The following is a 17,198-nucleotide window of genomic DNA, read 5'->3' on the forward strand; positions in this document are numbered from 1 at the left end:
CACTGCGGTGGCGTAATTGGCTTGAGTTTTGTGCCTCCCACGAAAGGTGCCAAGTTCGAATCCCAGCGGTGTTACCACTAAATTTCGAGTGTTGGCTTTTGGCCCGCACATTCTTCTTGCTTTCTTAGCGAGGGGTTTTCTTGGGTCATAAAAAAAAATATCCTGAAAAATTTAAAACTTGTATACTTATGATGAATTTACCACAATCTAATTTTTTCAACCATAAAAAACTCTAACTTGATACATATTTGACAAATTTACGCTAAACTGGTGTAATTGCGACAAATTTAGCATTTATTAGTTTTCATTAAATTTTACCGTCACGTGACACTTGATTAGTGTATTAATCTGGGATTCGTTACAGTTATACAATTTTTGTGATTATTAATGATATTAATCTAATTTAATGGATAGTATATTTGTCACAAATAAATCAGTTTGGAGATTTTAGCGATCGAATAAATTAGTTTGGAGTAAAATTGTTAAGAGTGTATCGGTTTAAGGTTCTTTAACGATCAGTCAATATAAATTTGTCATGAGTGTATCAATTTATAATTTTTCATAGTCAAAAATTTAGTTTTGAGTAAATTTGTTATAAGTGTATTTTGGAATTTTTGGAAAATTAACCCAAACGTCATCAGCTCTTACATCTGCGGTCTGTTCACAGTATAAATAGCTGTCCACAGAGGGGTCAGTGTCCGGTAACTCAGTGCAGAGGGAGGGAGGGAGGGAGGAAGGGAGGGAGTTCTGGGCATTTCTGGTGGAATTCAACGGGCAGAGAATTCATCTCTTTTGTTGTTAGAGAGGGAATCCACAGATTCTCAGGGAAAAAAGGTGAGCGTTAGCAATTTTCCACTCTGTCAACAGAGCCCATTTATTCATGCTTAAAAAGAGGGGGAAAAAAAGGAGAAAAGAAGAGAGTCGAAGAGAAAAGAAAGGAAAAGAAGCCCTTCTTATGTATTTACGTCAGATGTATTTTCTTTTATTTTCTTCATTTTCTTTCTCTTATAGAGTTTTTACGGTGTTTGCCGAAAATAAGGTTCCGTTTCTGCAAAACCCTCTTGCTGACACGGCGAGTTGCAATGAATTAGACTGGAATTTAATGACATGAGATCGACATTAGCTGGCGATTCCCATGAACCGCAGCGTCGAGCTTGGCTTACCATGTTCGAAAGAAATATATTTTCTTTTCTGGGTTTCCATAACGGCGGACCTTCACTTTAGGCAATAGCATTAATACTGGTGTAGAAATATAGGCCTGCATATCTTGAATATGTTTATTCATCCCGGATTGGATCTCCATATATTCTTTTCTGGGATTCGTTTCCCGTGACTTCTGCGGTGTTCATCGAGGACTGAGTTTGTCTGAGTTGCGCAGGAGAGAGGGAGAGCGAGAGCGAGAGAGAGAGAGAGAGAGAGAATGAATAATTCAGTTTCGGAGCAGAGCTTCTACATCGAAAGCGACGAGGAAGAAGAAAGAGATGAAGAGAACGGGCTCAGCAAAGAGGGCGGCGGCGGCGGCGACGACGGGAATGAGTCGGATTCCTCCGCTTCCTCAGCGGAGAACCGCCACCAGAACAGGCCCAGCTCTTACAACACCTCCTGGCCTCAAAGTTACAGGTCCGCCTTTTCCTCTCGATTATTTCTTCTAGATTGAATTATGTGATTATTACAATGTTTTCACAGCCATCTTGTCCTGTGAGAGATTATCATGCTGGCAATTCTCTTTTTCCAGAAAGTAACAAAAACATGTGCAACTTTTTTGTTTTTCATCAGAAATTGCAATAGAAATGTAGAAAATGCAAGCACAGTGATTTTTTGAAATTTATCAAATAAAGGTTTTTTTTTTTTAATTATTGTTAGATTCACTTGTAGCGAGATTGAACTTGCTCATTTATCATTGGATGAATGACTCGTGTGCTTGAACTCAATTTTATGACTTAATTTTTTCGCATATTAATAACCCGATGGCAAGTGTCTAAATTCTAATAAATACATATTTTTGGGCCATATAATTGGTATAATCAAAGACCAATTAACTAACCGCTCCCAACGATCCATGTTCCAGACAATCCATCGATCTATACAGCAGTGTACCATCGCCGAGCATCGGATTCCTTGGAAGCACGCCGCTGTCGAAACTAAGCAATTCATTCCTTTCGTCGTCGGCACTGACAAGGAGGCACACTCCGGAGATATTATCCGATGTCGCAAAACCATTATTGCCAGAGCAGGTGGAGGAGCCGCCGCAGAGGCGGAGCTCTCATGCCTTGCTCCCTCCGTTGCCGCGGAAGGCATCAGTCCGGAAGGATGAGAAACCGTCCAAAGGGGCCGCCCATGAGCTGCCAACGTCTCGCCAGAGCTCTTATGGACAAGCTGTGGTCAATGGTACGTTTCTTTTACGAGTCACGTCGTATTAATTTCAACTAATATCCATTTTATATGATTGAACCAATCACTGTGTGGTTCAGGCAGTGCCACTATTCGACATGGTTAGTGATATTCTGTGTCTTTTACTGGTCGTTTCAATTAGAGCATGTTGTCCCCCCAAGGACAGTACCCGTCTAGGTGTAAAAACCCATGTTCGTGCACGTTCAAAACAGCAGAAAAAGGGGTAGGCAAGACATGACATGAAGGTCCAAATCTAAAATGGTCACAAAAGGCTGCAAGTGCAAATTGGACCAGAATTGGATGAGTTTGACATAGGGCAACCCCCACCTCCCCTAAGATTCTCTATGGCCACATGTTGTCCCTCCTCATCAAATTTATTCTGAACCTTAAAAAGGGGAGACGAGAAGGGGATATAAGAAGGTATTTTAATGTCATCCGATAAAATTTTATTTTTTATAGAGATTTTAATTTATAATTATAATAGCTTAGAACAGCTGTAAGAAGGTATTTTAATGTCATCCGATAAAAGTTTATTTTTTATAGAGATTTTAATTCATAATTATAATAGCTTAGAACAGCTGTAGGAATTTTTTTTTGTCTTACTCTACTTCTTCTCTAATTTTCACTCTTAGATTTTTATTTGATAGGACGTAAGAATCGAAATCACACTTAAAATTAAATCATCTATATCTTAACCCCTCCTAAGAAGGTGAGAATTCGAATTCCCACCTTTCCTTCCATGTTGAAAGGGTCCGTCTTCCTTTCATGTTATAATGTAGTCTCTGAAGTATACCTCAATGATTACCTATAGAAAATTATTATCAAATTTTAAGATGTTTTTCGGCTTTAAGACACTTCGTGTGAGCTGCGATGTCTTAGATGATAAACCCATATAAGCTAACAAGTTAACACGTGTAAATTTAATAAAACACAAAAGCTTAGACTCCCATGACAATTTATAGTGATGAACATGATGATGTGGTCATGCGGTGGAGGCTGGCCATGTGAGTGGGAATGGGGACCGCGAAGGCCCAATGATTTTATTGCGACGTGGGGGATAGATTGGACTGATGATGATGTCCTTTCCTTGCCACTTGCCCTCTCAGGATTTCTCCAAGCCTTTGAATGATTTTTTTCAGATCCGCATGTCGGGGCCGTCCCCATCAAAAGAACTCGCCCTTGGTTTTTCTATTGCATTTTTCGCAAAATCAAATTCTGTCGAAAATAAATAATTCGAGATATTTTTTCAATATAATTATTTATATCGTCAATGATGAAAATATTATTTATTTATTATTTTTATATAAGATACAAGTAATCATTTTTATATAAATGTTTTTCAAATCATTTATCTTTCACTTCAAGCTAAGTTTAATTATCAAAATATAGTATGTAGATCAAAACAGTATGGGCAATTCTTCCGGTTATTGTGATCATCCAACATTCGTGTATAATAACATACCCCATAATTGCAACCACGTAGGAGGTGTTTATAGTTTTGTTTTTTTCTTTTTGGTTCAGCTAGTCTACAATATAATAGTTCATATAGCCTCAGCTTAATTTAAGACCTATCTTGATGAGATCTTTGGATGCAAGTGGAGAAAAGTCTTTTATATTCCATATGCTCTTGCCAGCCTTGTTCGTGCCCGTCTTCTTTGTGCGTTTTTCTTTCTTTTTTCGAGTATTTTAAGTTGGTGAAATCTTGGCTGGTGTGGTAGGTGGTCGGAATGAATCAATCTGTGTTTTATTGCGCGATGGCACATGGTGCACATGAACCGTTCAGCGGCCCAAAAAATAAATATGATGTCGCCTATGGGATAGTCGAAGTAGTATACACTAATAATGCACAGAGGACAAAGATATTAACTCCAGCTTCTGTTTAGTATCTTTCTTCGGATACATCAATAAGAGAAGAGCATCTCCCCTTTTCATAACTTGGATGCCTAGATAGTTGTTCTGGACATTCCACTTTTGGTCCTCGTACTTGCACGGTTATTTGATTTGTGCACTTGAACTTTTGGTTTGTCCGATCAAATCCTTAAACTGTTCTGGGAATTCCACTTTTGGTCCTCAAACTTGCATGGTTATTTGATTTGAGTACTTGAACTTCTGGTTTGTCTGATAAAATCCTTAAACTGTCATACTTTTCTGATCAACTCCATCCAAGTTCCAATCCGGTTTGTTGGACCCGATTCGTGTGTTGGAACAGGCAAGATGTTTGACATGGAGAGTTCAAATGCAATGTCAGTGTTAAGAAACCGCTGTACTCAAATTTGGATTTTGATCTTTCGAGCCCTTAGGTCTCTCAAAACTATTCCTACTTTTCAAATTCTGTGCAATTACATTAGATTACATACAGGCAATACTTGTTTCAATGAGTTCGTGTGTTTTATGTTTAATTCATTAAAAAAACCTTCTCTATAGGCATGAACGTTCTATGCGGAGTTGGGATACTGTCAACACCATATGCAGCAAAAGAAGGAGGGTGGGCCGGCATATCCATATTGATCGTGTTCGCGGTGTTGTCCTACTACACCGGAATCCTGCTGCGTTACTGTCTGGATAGCCAACCTGGGCTCGAGACTTACCCGGACATTGGTCAAGCCGCATTTGGTACTCTAGGACGGATTGCCATCTCGGTAAAACGTCATTTTCACATGCTTATTTCAATGAAAGTAAACTTGAAAGACTAACAACTGTAGATCCCAGCGATATATGTTTGGATTGGCCTCTGACATCGGTTTCTTTTCGTGTGTTGTCTTTGTGGTTGCAGATTGTTCTTTACGTGGAATTATATGTAAGTACAGTTGGCTAATTCAGTGAGTTTTTCTTGTGATTTTCTTTATTTGTAATGTCTATAAGAATGTGAAGAGAGCAACTTGGGACCAAGTCATCTTAAAAAATACATTTACTAAGTTACAGTTATCCTTCTTGTTAATATTGGGGTCTTATATCTTTTTTCTTTTGGCAGACTATTGGGGTTTTCTATCATCGTTTCTTGTTTTATACGGTGATATGATATGATTTTTCTTCGTTTGTTTTTACGACTATACACGTCGCATTTGCAGGCATGTTGTGTGGAGTACATCATATTGGAAAGTGATAACTTGTCGTCGCAGTTCCCACATGCGCACCTTAGTTTGGGTGGATATAATTTGGACTCGCATCACTTATTTGCTTTGATGACAGCGCTCGCTGTTCTTCCCACCGTTTGGCTTCGAGACCTCAGTGTCCTCAGTTACATCTCTGGTGAGTAAACTTCATTTCTTGATTGCCAATATGGGAATTTCACATGAAAGCTCTTGTCACATTATCAGAAAATCTATCCGAAGTCATAGGTCATGCATCTGTAAGTAGCTGCGCTGGTTGAGAATCACTTCCTCATCACAGAAGTTGAGAGTTCGAAACCTGTACTTGCTATTGATTTAAGTGAGGGGCTCTAGCAGTGGGTTGTTGATTTCCTTCGAGGTATAGGGACCCGGCCCTCAAGAGCCATTCGGGCACAGGGGATTCATGGTGGAGTCCTCGGTTACCAAAAAAAAAAAAAAAAAAAGAAGTCATAGGTCATGCATGTAAAGTGTCGAAAGCTTTTGGGGCCACGTTTTACATTTTTAGTACGCTGAAATGGCACTCTTGTTTTGGCTGGAACAAGTACATTGGCAAAAAGATTGGACTTGATCAATGTTTTAAGTGTTTTCGACATGTGAAAAGGCATATGTAAACACCAACAATGCATTGCGGTACGGTGACTTTGATGGCTTACAGAGGAAACGGTGTCTAGGAGGGTACACATGGTGTGAGAGAGTTATTGAGCCAAGTTTCACTTGGTGCATAAAGGTTTTGCTATGTTGGTTGTTCTGTGCATGACATTTCTTGTAGTTTTAACCACATATTTGAATTCTGAAACTCAATTTTAGTCCAGTTTAAAGTAATTTGCAGGTTAGAAAGGCAACATACCTTTATATTCTTTTTGTTGTCCAAATTTCGCCTTTCACTGTTCCTTTCTCATGCATATGGTCTAGTTGGGCTGACGCTCCTGCACTGAGCGGAATGCTTGATTTGCTATTTGAAGTGCACAGTGATCTTGATTAAGGATAACTTTTCAGCTCATTGATCCTTGCTTTATCTTTTTGTAGCTGGGGGAGTTGTAGCATCCATACTGGTTGTCCTATGCTTGTTCTGGGCCGGACTTGTCGATAAAGTTGGTTTCCATGCCAAGAGCACGACAACACTGAACCTATCCACTCTTCCTGTCGCTATCGGTCTTTATGGCTACTGCTACTCTGGACACGCCGTATTTCCTAATATCTATACCTCAATGGCCAAGCCAAGTCAATACCCATCTGTCCTTTTAACCAGGTAAAGCTAATCCTCTGATTTTTAATATTTCCCTTCGGATGATTTCTCGAAAATCTAGAGACCAAAACACCATCGGGTGTCAATCTAGTGGCTCTGTTAATCGTCAAATTTGTTTTTTGAGCATTTTAGATTCAAAGTTGTGACTCAGAGCAATGCACAAGAGCAGTACCATGTTCTGAAGTTGGATTTACAACTCATTGAATGCTCTTTCGAAAGGCTTTGACGAAAAAACAGTTCGTGTGGTCTAAATATTCGTAACACTTTTCTCTAAATGAATATCATTGTATTATGGGTGTAGTTTTGCCATTTGCACTGTGATGTACGCCGGAGTGGCCATTCTGGGGTACCTGATGTTTGGTGAACAGACACAGTCGCAATTTACACTCAACATGCCCCAAGATTCGGTTGCCTCCAAAATAGCTGTTTGGACTACGGTATGCTCACATCACTTCGTTTGTCAGGAGGATTCTATATATCATACTATGATAAAACATTCGTAGCTCCTTTCCTATCTGAACTCTCTTTGTGAGATCTGTTCATTGTGTTTCTGTTCTTCTTTTTTTCCTTTCTCACTAAACAAATCTTGACACTAAAAGGATGTGATTTCTTTTGTTCTTCTGCAGGTGGTTAATCCTTTCACCAAATATCCTTTTCATATATCATTTGGTTTATGAGGATAGTATTGATGAAATGAATCACCCAACAGATTCCATATTAGTGTCCGGTCGACATGAAACTAAATGGTTCCACATCTTTCTCAACAAATTTCATCCTTACTCCAGAGGTTTTGCTTGTCCTAAATTACTACACATGTATATTTAATATTCCTAACAGAGGAAACGAATTGATCTCAATCTTTTTTATGCTCTGAAGTGGTTATTTATACACTTTTAAAGTCAATCACAGGTTTGATCTATTTTAGATCCAGTAGGTTCCTGTTTTCAGCATTCTCCTTAACTAGGGACTACATATGCATTGACCATGTCTCCAGTAGCAATGAGTCTGGAAGAACTAATTCCATCAAGTCATGTCAAATCTTATGCTTACGCAATCTTAATAAGAACTGCCCTTGTGATATCGACTTTGATCGTGGCCCTATCAATCCCTTTCTTTGGTAAGTTATCTGTTCCTATGTTGGTAGATCAACAGTCAATTTTCTAGCACTTGCAGCATCTCTTTATCTTATCACTACATTGTCATTGAGTGACTTCTTCAATTTTGCTTCAGGTCTTGTGATGTCACTTATTGGATCTTTACTCACAATGCTTGTGGTAAGCTTAAGTTCGTGAGTTACTTTTACAATTAGAAGAGTTTAAAAGTTATTGGTACTTACATACGGAATGCTTTTACTGCTTTTCAAATCATATTTGCTGGTTGATGATACTGACCTATATCTATTGCAGACCTTGATACTTCCCTGCGCTTGTTTTCTAAGCATCATGAAAGGAAAGGTCACACGTTTTCAGGTACGCATATGTGCATATTCCTGACGCCATTCTTTACATCGGTGAGACGACTGATTGGGGGAAAAGAAGTTCTAAAGACCACAGCAATGTATATTGGTCATCTAGTCGTCCTGTTACCATGTTAGATCCTAATTCAATCATGAAAGTATCTATACTGCTGCTTTAGCAAACTTATAGGACTAGAGCAACAGATTCTTATGAAGATTGAAGAATGGTTCTCTAATTTGTGAAACTTTATGAGAGCAAGTCATTAATAGAAGGATGACTTAAGACATGAAATTTGTCATGAGCTTTGCTACTGTATTTTCAATATGCATTTTCAGTATGGTTGACAGATAATGCTTCCAAGCTGGCCTTCTCTACAAATTCTTGATGATTTGCGTCTCTTACTGTCAGGCGGCATTTTGTGGCTTAATCATCATAGTGGGGGTCATTTCATCGGCCTTCGGAACGTACTCCGCCCTTTCCAAGATCATCGAGGAATTGGGCAAAAAAGGACTATGAGAAGAGTTTTGCAGATGGATGGGAGACATCTCACAAACACATCAAATCTGTGCTACTCTCAATTTTGAGACACTTTTTGAGTTTGTATTGGTACTGTTTCGGTGGGGGTATCTTTAACTAGTTAGTGATCCTTTATGAACATCTATTTCATCAATAAATTTTACAAGAGTCATTGACATTGCAGAGATACAAACACTGCTTTTTACGTACTAAAACGATGTTTTAGTACATCGTTTTTGTCGAATTAATCTGAAAATAGATGTTCATTGTCTGCACATCAGAGGTACGCAGTAGAGGTAATTCTTTTTGCATTAAACAGATTAATCACTTCTATTTTAAGTAGGATCGCGCTTAACTAGCGGAATAAGAAAGGACATCAGGTCATCAAACTGCTGTAATATCTTACCAGTTACTATAATTTCTACTCAAGTAGCTCTTGTAAGATCTATTGGTTAACGTGACAAAACAAAGCTTCAATATGTCACGGAAAAAAATGGGGCAAGTCGGACATGTAAATTTGGAACTAAATGTGCATAAAAACTGGATGCGCTATGGAACTTTCTTTACCTGCTGAGAAAACTCTTGTCTGCAACAAACACTAGCATCAGTGAAAAGAAGCATGATAGGTTTAGATAGATATAATCTAATCTTAGTCCAGTTAAGATTGATGTGATATAGTCATCAGTGAAAAGAAGCATTATAGGTTTAGATAGATAGATGTATTCTAATCTATACGCCAGTTTAGATTGACATGATCTAGTCTTAAATATTTAAGTGAAATAAAATCAAAAAACTCTCTAATTTGCATAATCAAATCCTAAACTTTTCACCGAAATGGCAATCGAGTTCTAAAAGTGTGATTTAAGTATATGCCACATTAGTCACATCTATTTGGCACATTGGTACTTTCCATTACCGTTTTCTTTTTTTTGGCCACCAAAAATTTTGACTTTCCAATTGGCAAAATCAAATCCAAAACTTTGGTTGGAAAAAGCAATTAAGTTTAAACACATATTGGGAAGTGTAATGTAAGTTGGTCATTTGGGCAATGTTTATGCAACGTTGGTACTTTTGGCTGCTTTTTAACAAAATAATTCAATTGCACTTTCTTAAAAAGGCTTAAGATTGATTTAATATGTATGATGCGATTGCCTGATTGATGTCAATTTTTCAAACTTAGAACATGAACGCTAGCTCGACGCCCCGAAAAATTGAATGGCTAGAAAATTTGAACCACTCTAAGTGCGCCGAATAAAAGCAGTGCTCTTTTCTTGATCTATCAAGGGATAGATACTATGTCCTACCGAGTCATATCCATGCTCATTTTGTCAAGCGTAGTAACACACGAGTACTCGGAATCTTTTCTAATGAATAGTGTTACATAAATCTAAGTAGGCAAACAAAACCAAAATGATTTGAGAGAGAAATAAATGCCAAAAAGTAAACTTGACACATTACATTTATGTAATCCAGTGGGAGGCCTAGTCTACACAATGAGATTGAGTATTATCGGCAAAAAAAAAAAAGTTACAATTATTCAATCATATGGCCATTCACAAGTGTTTCCCAACCTTGATTATTCTTGAACAAGCCTCGCAAGATATTGAAAAACAGAAAATCTTGTTGGCTTTCTTTCTACGATTGTCTAAAAATCTCATCTACAAAATTGGGCCCTTCACCGGGCCATTCCAGCCGACGGACCATGTCGTGGCCGAGCTGACAAGGCGGGTTAGTCGGGAGCTACTCCAAACCAATTTTGCTCGGGACTCCTCAAACTATTCAAATTTTAGTCGGTTTCGAATTGAATCAAATCTAAGTTTGAGCCTTGCCATTTATAGGGATGAGTGATTCCAAATTTCACAAATTCCACTTAAAACCTAATTACTAGTGTAGGTTACTTATTTACTCTGTTACGGATTCTAGAATAAATTTTAGGTTCTATCCAAGTTCCACTTATATCATCAAATGAACAATTGTAATGAATCATCATCTTTAATAACCACCATTTATTGCTACAATTTCCTAACCTTATATTGAGAATATGAAATACTAACAAAGCTATAAAATTCAAATTCAAATTAATGATTTTAAATTATACATTCATCATCGAATAATGACTTGAAGCAAAAACTTGTTTCTATTCTAAATTTCAGGTTTCAATTCCCTAAAACTTAGAATACATTCGTCATAATAAATTTTCAATTTTTGAAAATTGAAACTTATCCCGCATATCTTAAAATTTGAAAACAAATGGGTTTTCATTAATTCGGTTCTTCTGTTTCACTTTTTACCAGAAATCATGCTAACCCCTAGTTATTTCACCTATTGGACCACGGTGTGATGGGAGGGAAGGAGCAAGAAAAGAAAATCATCAGTTGCGTCCCAACCCAAAGTCCCAGAAAGTCTAAGGCCGCTGAGATGGATTCTACTTTCAGGAGGTTGGGATACCTAGAGTGCCATAACTTGGTATGGAGGGACACTTAAGTGCCATAATTTTAAAATTGTACATTTAAGTGCCAATATCGGAGTAAAATGGGACACTTAAGTGCCACTCCGGCGAAAAATCCGGCCAAATGGCCGACGTGGCAATTTTCCGACGAGTTTGGTCCAAAACGGCGTCGTTTGCATGCGACGTGGCGGAGAAAACGCAAAACGATACCGTTTCGTGTCTACGTGTAAATAATAATATATAAAATAATTAAATTAGATTTAAAATATTAAATTTTTAAAAATAAAAAAAAAATTAAAAATAAATTAATAATTAAGAAAAATTAAAAATTAAGAAAAAATTAAAAGGGGGAGGTCGAACGGGCGGCTCCCGCCGCCGCCGCCTCCCGCCGTTGCGGAAGGGCCGGCGATGGAGGGGGAGGGTCGGCCGGGGTCACCGCCCCGGCCGGCCGACGGCGAGGGCTACGAGCCCTCGCCCGATCTGGGGCGGGGTCGTGGCCCTCGCCGCCCGCCGCCCCTAGCCGGGGCCCGACGACCCCGCCGACCCTCCCCCTCCGTCGCCGGCCCTTCCCGGCGAACGGTGGCGAGGGAGCCGCCCGTTCGACCTCCCCCTTTTTTCTAAAATTTTTTTAAAATTTTTTAAAATTTTCTTAATTTTAAAATTTTCTTAATTTTTAAAATTTTTCTTATTTTTTTTGAATATTTTAAATTTAATTTAATTAATTTTTATATTATTATTTACACGTAGGCACGAAACGACATCGTTTTGCGATTTTCTCCGCCACGTCAGCATGCAAAACTGACACTCAGTGTACCATTTTAAAATTATGGTATTTAATCATCCTCGGTGCCAAATTATGGCACTTGCGCCGCTGTACTTCTGCCCTACTTTCAGACAAGAAAAAAAGAGCCACTGAAACCAAATTATTCTTGGAACTCGGTATTTCCTAGGAATCTCAGCGCCCGCAAGTTGGGAGTCTCTGTCTCTTTTTGTCTCCTCTCATTCCCTCTCCGACCCACTTCGCAATTTGCAGTTTTTGTCCCGTTTCGCTTCGGACGTCCGTCTCGTCCGCCCGCGATCGATGATGGGTCTTCTGTAGGAGCGCGATCTTGATTCTGGGTCTCGCTCGCCATGTACGCAGCGGCGCTCTCTGCCTCTCTCGATCTCGGAACCCCCGGACCCGGCGTCCTCCCGCGCGGCCCGTCGCGGGACTCGCTCTGGTCCTCCTCGTTCGCCCGCTCCCGGACGGTTCCCGCCGCGTTCGGTACCGTGGCGGGTCGCTCGAGCTTGGGTCGTGCGGTTCCAAGGAGGATTTCGGCTCTCGGCGCGGTTGGCCAAGATGGGTACGCGTTGAAGGAGGAGCTCGACGACTCGCCCGTGTCGGTCGAGTTGGAGCCGATTGGCAGCGAGAGCCAGTTCGATCGGGTCGTGGCCGAGGCCCAACAGCTCGAGGAATCGGTTATTGTGGTCTGGTATGTGTCCTTGCATTCCTGAGATTCGTGTTTTTGTGTTCTTGATTTCGTTTGTTTGTTTGTCCGTTGCGCCTTTTTGTTTTTCTATGTTCCTGGCTTAGATGTTATGCTGGGAGATTGGTAGCAGTTGAAAAAATTGCAAAACGAGTGCATATGTTTGTGTCAACTTTTGCATTGTAAACGTAAAGGACCGGGTCCACCAGTAAAATCTGATGAAGCTCTGTATAGGCTTGTGTCCTAGTATTTTATTTTGCAAATTTGTATGATAAGATAAGCTCGTTAGCAGATAATCCGAAACACTTACAATTGTGGAGTGAGGCCATGAAGGAAAAGAACCAACTTTGCCTTGAAGTTACTCTGCTACAGATGAGTTTATTGAAATGACTTTCATGGACTTGTAGGATGGCAAGCTGGTGCAGAAAATGCATATATCTGAAGCCAAAATTGGAAAAGTTGGCTGCTGATTACTATCCAAGGTTAGACTGAATTGATTTCCCCCAAATACTGACAGATAGGCATTTGCCATCAACTTTTCTTGACGTGATGATTCTAAAGGGTAGTGGTATTGCCCACCCAAAATTTGGCTGCATCCACACGCTGACATTCATATCAGTTTATCTTGCTTCCCATTCTCTTGGCTATGAAACTAATTCAACGGTAGCATTTTTACCACTGACTTTTCGCTTTAAGATAAAGGAAACCTGCATCATTACAAAAGAATGCAAGAATCAGTGAAGGTTGTGGATATTCCATCTCCCAGAGTAGATCTTCTTCCATGATCTGGCAATTACTTCTATCAATTTCTTGTTGCATCCCATCAAATTTTAATTTTAGTTTGACCAAACCGTTCTTTTAGACCTGCTGAAGTTTCTATCTAGACCTGCGCATTTCAAACGAAGCTTCATAAGCTAGAAAAGAGATGGATATCCTCATTTGGTCATGCTACACAACCACAATCAGCTTCACTCTCTTCAGCATTTTCTATTGCAAAGGATTTTTAGAGAAAGGTATTAGTGGTAATTGGATCAGGGCGTTGATAGATCACAATCTGTATTAGTCTGGTATAATGATCTGTTGAGTAGTTAATTCTGGTGGTTTCAGTATGTTCTAATTGAAAATTTACTCTACATAAATGGAAGTAAGGTGTGGTTACAGTTGATTCTGTTTTCACATTTGGTAGGTGCAAAAAAATTATCTGGAAGATGGTTTCATCTTCTTATATGATAAGTCTTATATAGACAATTATGTCCTTTTCTCAGAGCATATGCATGACCCATGAGTTGACATCCTGCTTCTTATCCAGAGAAAAAAAAAGTTGCATATCTATTTTATGTCCAGGTAGAAGCACAGCATTTACCTGTGGTTTTGCAATATACCGTCTGTAATGGTACCCTGGTGATTCCTTTATGCAAGTATCAGGAGTTGTCCTGGCTATTTTGAGTCTGGCAGCAGATGTTAGTGTAATTTCAGAAATTCAAGGGGTATTGCTCTGGTTTAGCCAAAATTCAGAGGTTGTCAAATGTAATTTACCCTGAAACTTTTATAATTTGCAATCTATTGCAGATTGCGCTTTTACTGTGTTGATGTCAACAAAGTTCCGCACAAGCTGGTTGCTCGAGCAGGTGTCACCGTAAGTCCAAAGCTTTAGGTTGTTGAATTGTTTCTCATTTCTAGATCCCACATGAGCTATGATAATGATTTCATTATGATCAGAAGATGATTCAGTTAATGTGTGTGAAATGTGGAAATACGAAGTGCTCATATCAGAATAGGTTGTAGGAAACTATTCAAATGATATGCTAGAGAGTGAGAAGCATTCGGAAACTCCTAGGAACTTGCCTCATACATGGCACTGCTTTTGATTTAATAAATTTTTTCGTGCTGTATCTGATGAGGAGTGTAGTATTGCATGTTAGTCTATGCACCAACTCACATACCGCCAGATTTTCCTTCTTAATGGGCTATCCGAATGCATTTTCCCTTATGGACTTCACTGAGGGATAAATGCATAACAAATCGAAGTAGTCCGAAAATGGCAAGCCCAAGGCTTTTGACATAAAAGTACCAAACTTTCCTCAGTTGATGTCTGTTAAGATGCCTGTTATAATTGAGCAAGACTTGGTCATTCTAAGATTTTTCACTGATTTGAACTTCTAACTGATGCAGAGGGTGTTTAAAACCAGTGACCCCCAATGAGATGACCGCTATAATATGGCTTGTTTAAACATCCAAGAAAGCTTTACGACACCTTATATTGAACAACTATTCTGGGAACAGTTAATGTTTATAGCATTTTTATTATCATTCAGTGAGATAGATGCTTGTGGTAATGTCATTGCATTTGTCGTAAATGGAAATCAGCTCATCAAATAGCAGTTATATTAAACAAATGAACTCATTGCCAGAGTTATGCTCTGAAAACATCAGAACCTGCCCTAATATTTCTGATCCTTGAAAGAAGATAGTCTTGAGATATGAAAAAAACTTGGTTCACTTGATGCTAGTCTCTGTTTACCTATAAGTAGAGCGATATTAAATTAGGATAGTTGGTGCAGCTTAGTTTCAGTAAATACATCTGCTATTGTAACCACGTCCATGACTGCAAATATGACAGCACGAGTGGGGTTGGATCCATAGGTTACGTCTTTTGTTGTTCATTGGGACAGTTACAATTTCTAAGTTTGCATTGTTTCGATTACTTTCTTGCTTTGACTCAAACTTGGCAGAATGGTGATTAACGCTTAAAACTTTCTTCTTATTTGGACACGATGGGATTGGAATTGTGAGCAGAAGATGCCGACTATACAGGTATTGATTCTTAATCCATATGAAGAGTTTGTTAAGCTTTCTTCTTGGAGTAACTGAAAATTTTGTATTAGCAGCTGTGGAAGGATAGCAAGAAGCAAGCTGAAGTGATTGGTGGCCACAAAGCATACCTAGTCGTCAATGAAGTTCGTGAAATGATTGAAAATGAGTGTAGTACAGCATGAAGTACAAAAAAGAGGTAATTCTTTTTATGCAATTCTGTTGACGGAATTCATTCCATTAGGGTTCGATGTAGAAAATGAATGCCGGCTGTCAACTACTTGATGGATCCCTCCCCTCCTCCTTTTATCCGAGCTTAGGAGTGGTATTGGAAGATAAATCCTGCCCGGACGGATTTTAACTTCGGTCTATATACTAGTCGAATTTGTTACCATTCTCACTTCCAATTCCACAGGATATGAATGAGAACTCTCTCTTTGGCCTCTGTGCTTCCTTCTGTCGCTCCATTTACTTAAAAATAGCTAATGGGTGACCCTAATTGCTCGTTAATTCGACTCGGGTGTGGTTTATTCCAGGTGATTAATTGTCAAGGACGTCGTGCCCCTGATGTATGATGATGATGTGCCATGTGTAGAAGAGGATTGGCTAGGAAAGAGATTTGACAGAGGAAGTGCTGAAGCTGAGATAGATTTTTATTCATTGGTTTGATTTCTCAGAGTATGGTTCATGTGTGGCTGGTTCTATGTTGTTGTTCAGTCTTTCCACCTCCTTGCCTTTGCCATCTTCACTTTGATAAATTGGCTTTTCCCAGTAATCATCAAATTAGTTCATTGAGTACATCAGAGATGGAGATGAGACTTGTCGCTAGAGATCTCAGCCGTCCTACTCCTTTGGCTAGTAATATTGAGGCAAGTTCATTAGCCAAAGATAAATGTTTGATACCATGGGAGTCCTAAGGCAGTGTCGAGTTTTTCAAATCCTATCGATCGCAACTTGATATTTTTTTTGTTTGATTCTCAATTTGATGTTTCATTCATCTCCAAAATAAGTAGTTTCCACCAACCTACCTTTTTTGTAGATTGCCAGATGCCTCCCACGATGGGAGGCTTTGCTTTGTTTTTACGAACCAAAGATTCTTCACGGTTGGGGACCCTCTTATGTAGATCATTCTAACGTGGATTAATAAATGCCGTTTTTTTTCTTAAAGGAATCTCTTTCATGCAATATCCAGTCGCATTATAATCGAGATGCTCGATTTCCTAGAGGCAGAGCCTATCCTAAATGTCATGCTATAAATATGCGATGGTTATTTTACGTGCAACGATCACTTTCTTCGTAGGTTTAATGCCATCTTTGCCGTCCCGTCACTTTCTCTCCTCCCTCTCGGGCCCTCCATCCCGTCAATAACGATCACCACTCTTTGTAGGTATGATTTCCTATTCCAACATTCACTTCTCTCCTTAGTTAAAAATTTGGAACAATGACATGACAAGTACCTAACTTTTATCCTTTCAATAATTAAGTTTCTAACTTTTGTTTTCGGTACATCAGCTTTTCAAAATTGTCTTAATGTGAGGATTGTGTTGGATAATCTGTCATGTAATGGTTTTGGCTGAATATACATTGGGAGTGAGCACCGGTCCAATCTAGAGTAAATCTTTAAACTAGATCAAATTAGCTCTACCTGATCGTTTGTGGTCCTATTCTCATGGGAACCAATTTGTTCCGGGTCGGTTGGGATCTTTTGGTTTTAGGCTCTACATTATTGGTTCCAAACTCCAAAAATGGAAA

At 39.1% G+C, this 17,198-nt stretch overlaps 2 protein-coding genes across 4 annotated transcripts; both read left to right on the top strand.

Moving 5' to 3' along the window:
- Nucleotides 1-715: 715 nt before the first annotated feature.
- LOC104421772 (amino acid transporter AVT1C) lies at nt 716-8,907 on the top strand. Of its 2 annotated transcripts, none has more exons than XM_039303611.1 (13): nt 716-834; nt 1,379-1,620; nt 2,069-2,388; nt 4,816-5,030; nt 5,165-5,188; nt 5,460-5,640; nt 6,528-6,750; nt 7,049-7,184; nt 7,374-7,393; nt 7,719-7,864; nt 7,978-8,021; nt 8,154-8,216; nt 8,613-8,907. In XM_039303611.1, the coding sequence occupies exons 2-13, from the start codon at nt 1,421-1,423 to the stop codon at nt 8,718-8,720; spliced, it is 1,680 nt and encodes a 559-aa protein (XP_039159545.1). In that variant the 5' UTR covers nt 716-834; nt 1,379-1,420; the 3' UTR covers nt 8,721-8,907. The 2 variants fall into 2 exon arrangements, with proteins under 2 accessions (XP_039159545.1, XP_039159546.1); XM_039303612.1 differs by having other exon boundaries at nt 763-834; nt 1,399-1,620.
- A 3,142-nt stretch (nt 8,908-12,049) lies between these two features.
- LOC104421773 (thioredoxin-like 3-2, chloroplastic) lies at nt 12,050-16,406 on the top strand. 2 transcript variants are annotated; one of them, XM_010033851.3, is made up of 6 exons: nt 12,050-12,641; nt 13,043-13,117; nt 14,205-14,271; nt 15,432-15,449; nt 15,521-15,645; nt 15,983-16,406. In XM_010033851.3, exons 1-5 carry the CDS (start codon nt 12,301-12,303, stop codon nt 15,629-15,631), a joined length of 612 nt encoding a protein of 203 aa, XP_010032153.2. In that variant the 5' UTR covers nt 12,050-12,300; the 3' UTR covers nt 15,632-15,645; nt 15,983-16,406. The 2 variants fall into 2 exon arrangements, with proteins under 2 accessions (XP_010032153.2, XP_010032154.2); XM_010033852.3 differs by having other exon boundaries at nt 12,056-12,641; nt 15,524-15,645.
- Nucleotides 16,407-17,198: the final 792 nt, after the last annotated feature.

Source organism: Eucalyptus grandis, chromosome 10, assembly GCF_016545825.1.
Source record: "Eucalyptus grandis isolate ANBG69807.140 chromosome 10, ASM1654582v1, whole genome shotgun sequence".
Lineage (NCBI taxonomy): Eukaryota > Viridiplantae > Streptophyta > Magnoliopsida > Myrtales > Myrtaceae > Eucalyptus > Eucalyptus grandis.

Bases quoted from the DNA above. Each gene is read 5' to 3' on its own strand.
- LOC104421773 (XM_010033851.3), top strand. From the start codon at position 12,301: ATGTACGCAGCGGCGCTCTCTGCCTCTCTCGATCTCGGAACCCCCGGA. The intron at 12,642-13,042 runs GTATGTGTCCTT...ATGGACTTGTAG, and splicing joins GAATCGGTTATTGTGGTCTG to GATGGCAAGCTGGTGCAGAA. The intron at 13,118-14,204 runs GTTAGACTGAAT...AATCTATTGCAG, and splicing joins GCTGCTGATTACTATCCAAG to ATTGCGCTTTTACTGTGTTG.
- LOC104421772 (XM_039303611.1), top strand. From the start codon at position 1,421: ATGAATAATTCAGTTTCGGAGCAGAGCTTCTACATCGAAAGCGACGAG. The intron at 5,031-5,164 runs GTAAAACGTCAT...TTGTGGTTGCAG, and splicing joins TAGGACGGATTGCCATCTCG to ATTGTTCTTTACGTGGAATT. The intron at 6,751-7,048 runs GTAAAGCTAATC...TTATGGGTGTAG, and splicing joins CCATCTGTCCTTTTAACCAG to TTTTGCCATTTGCACTGTGA.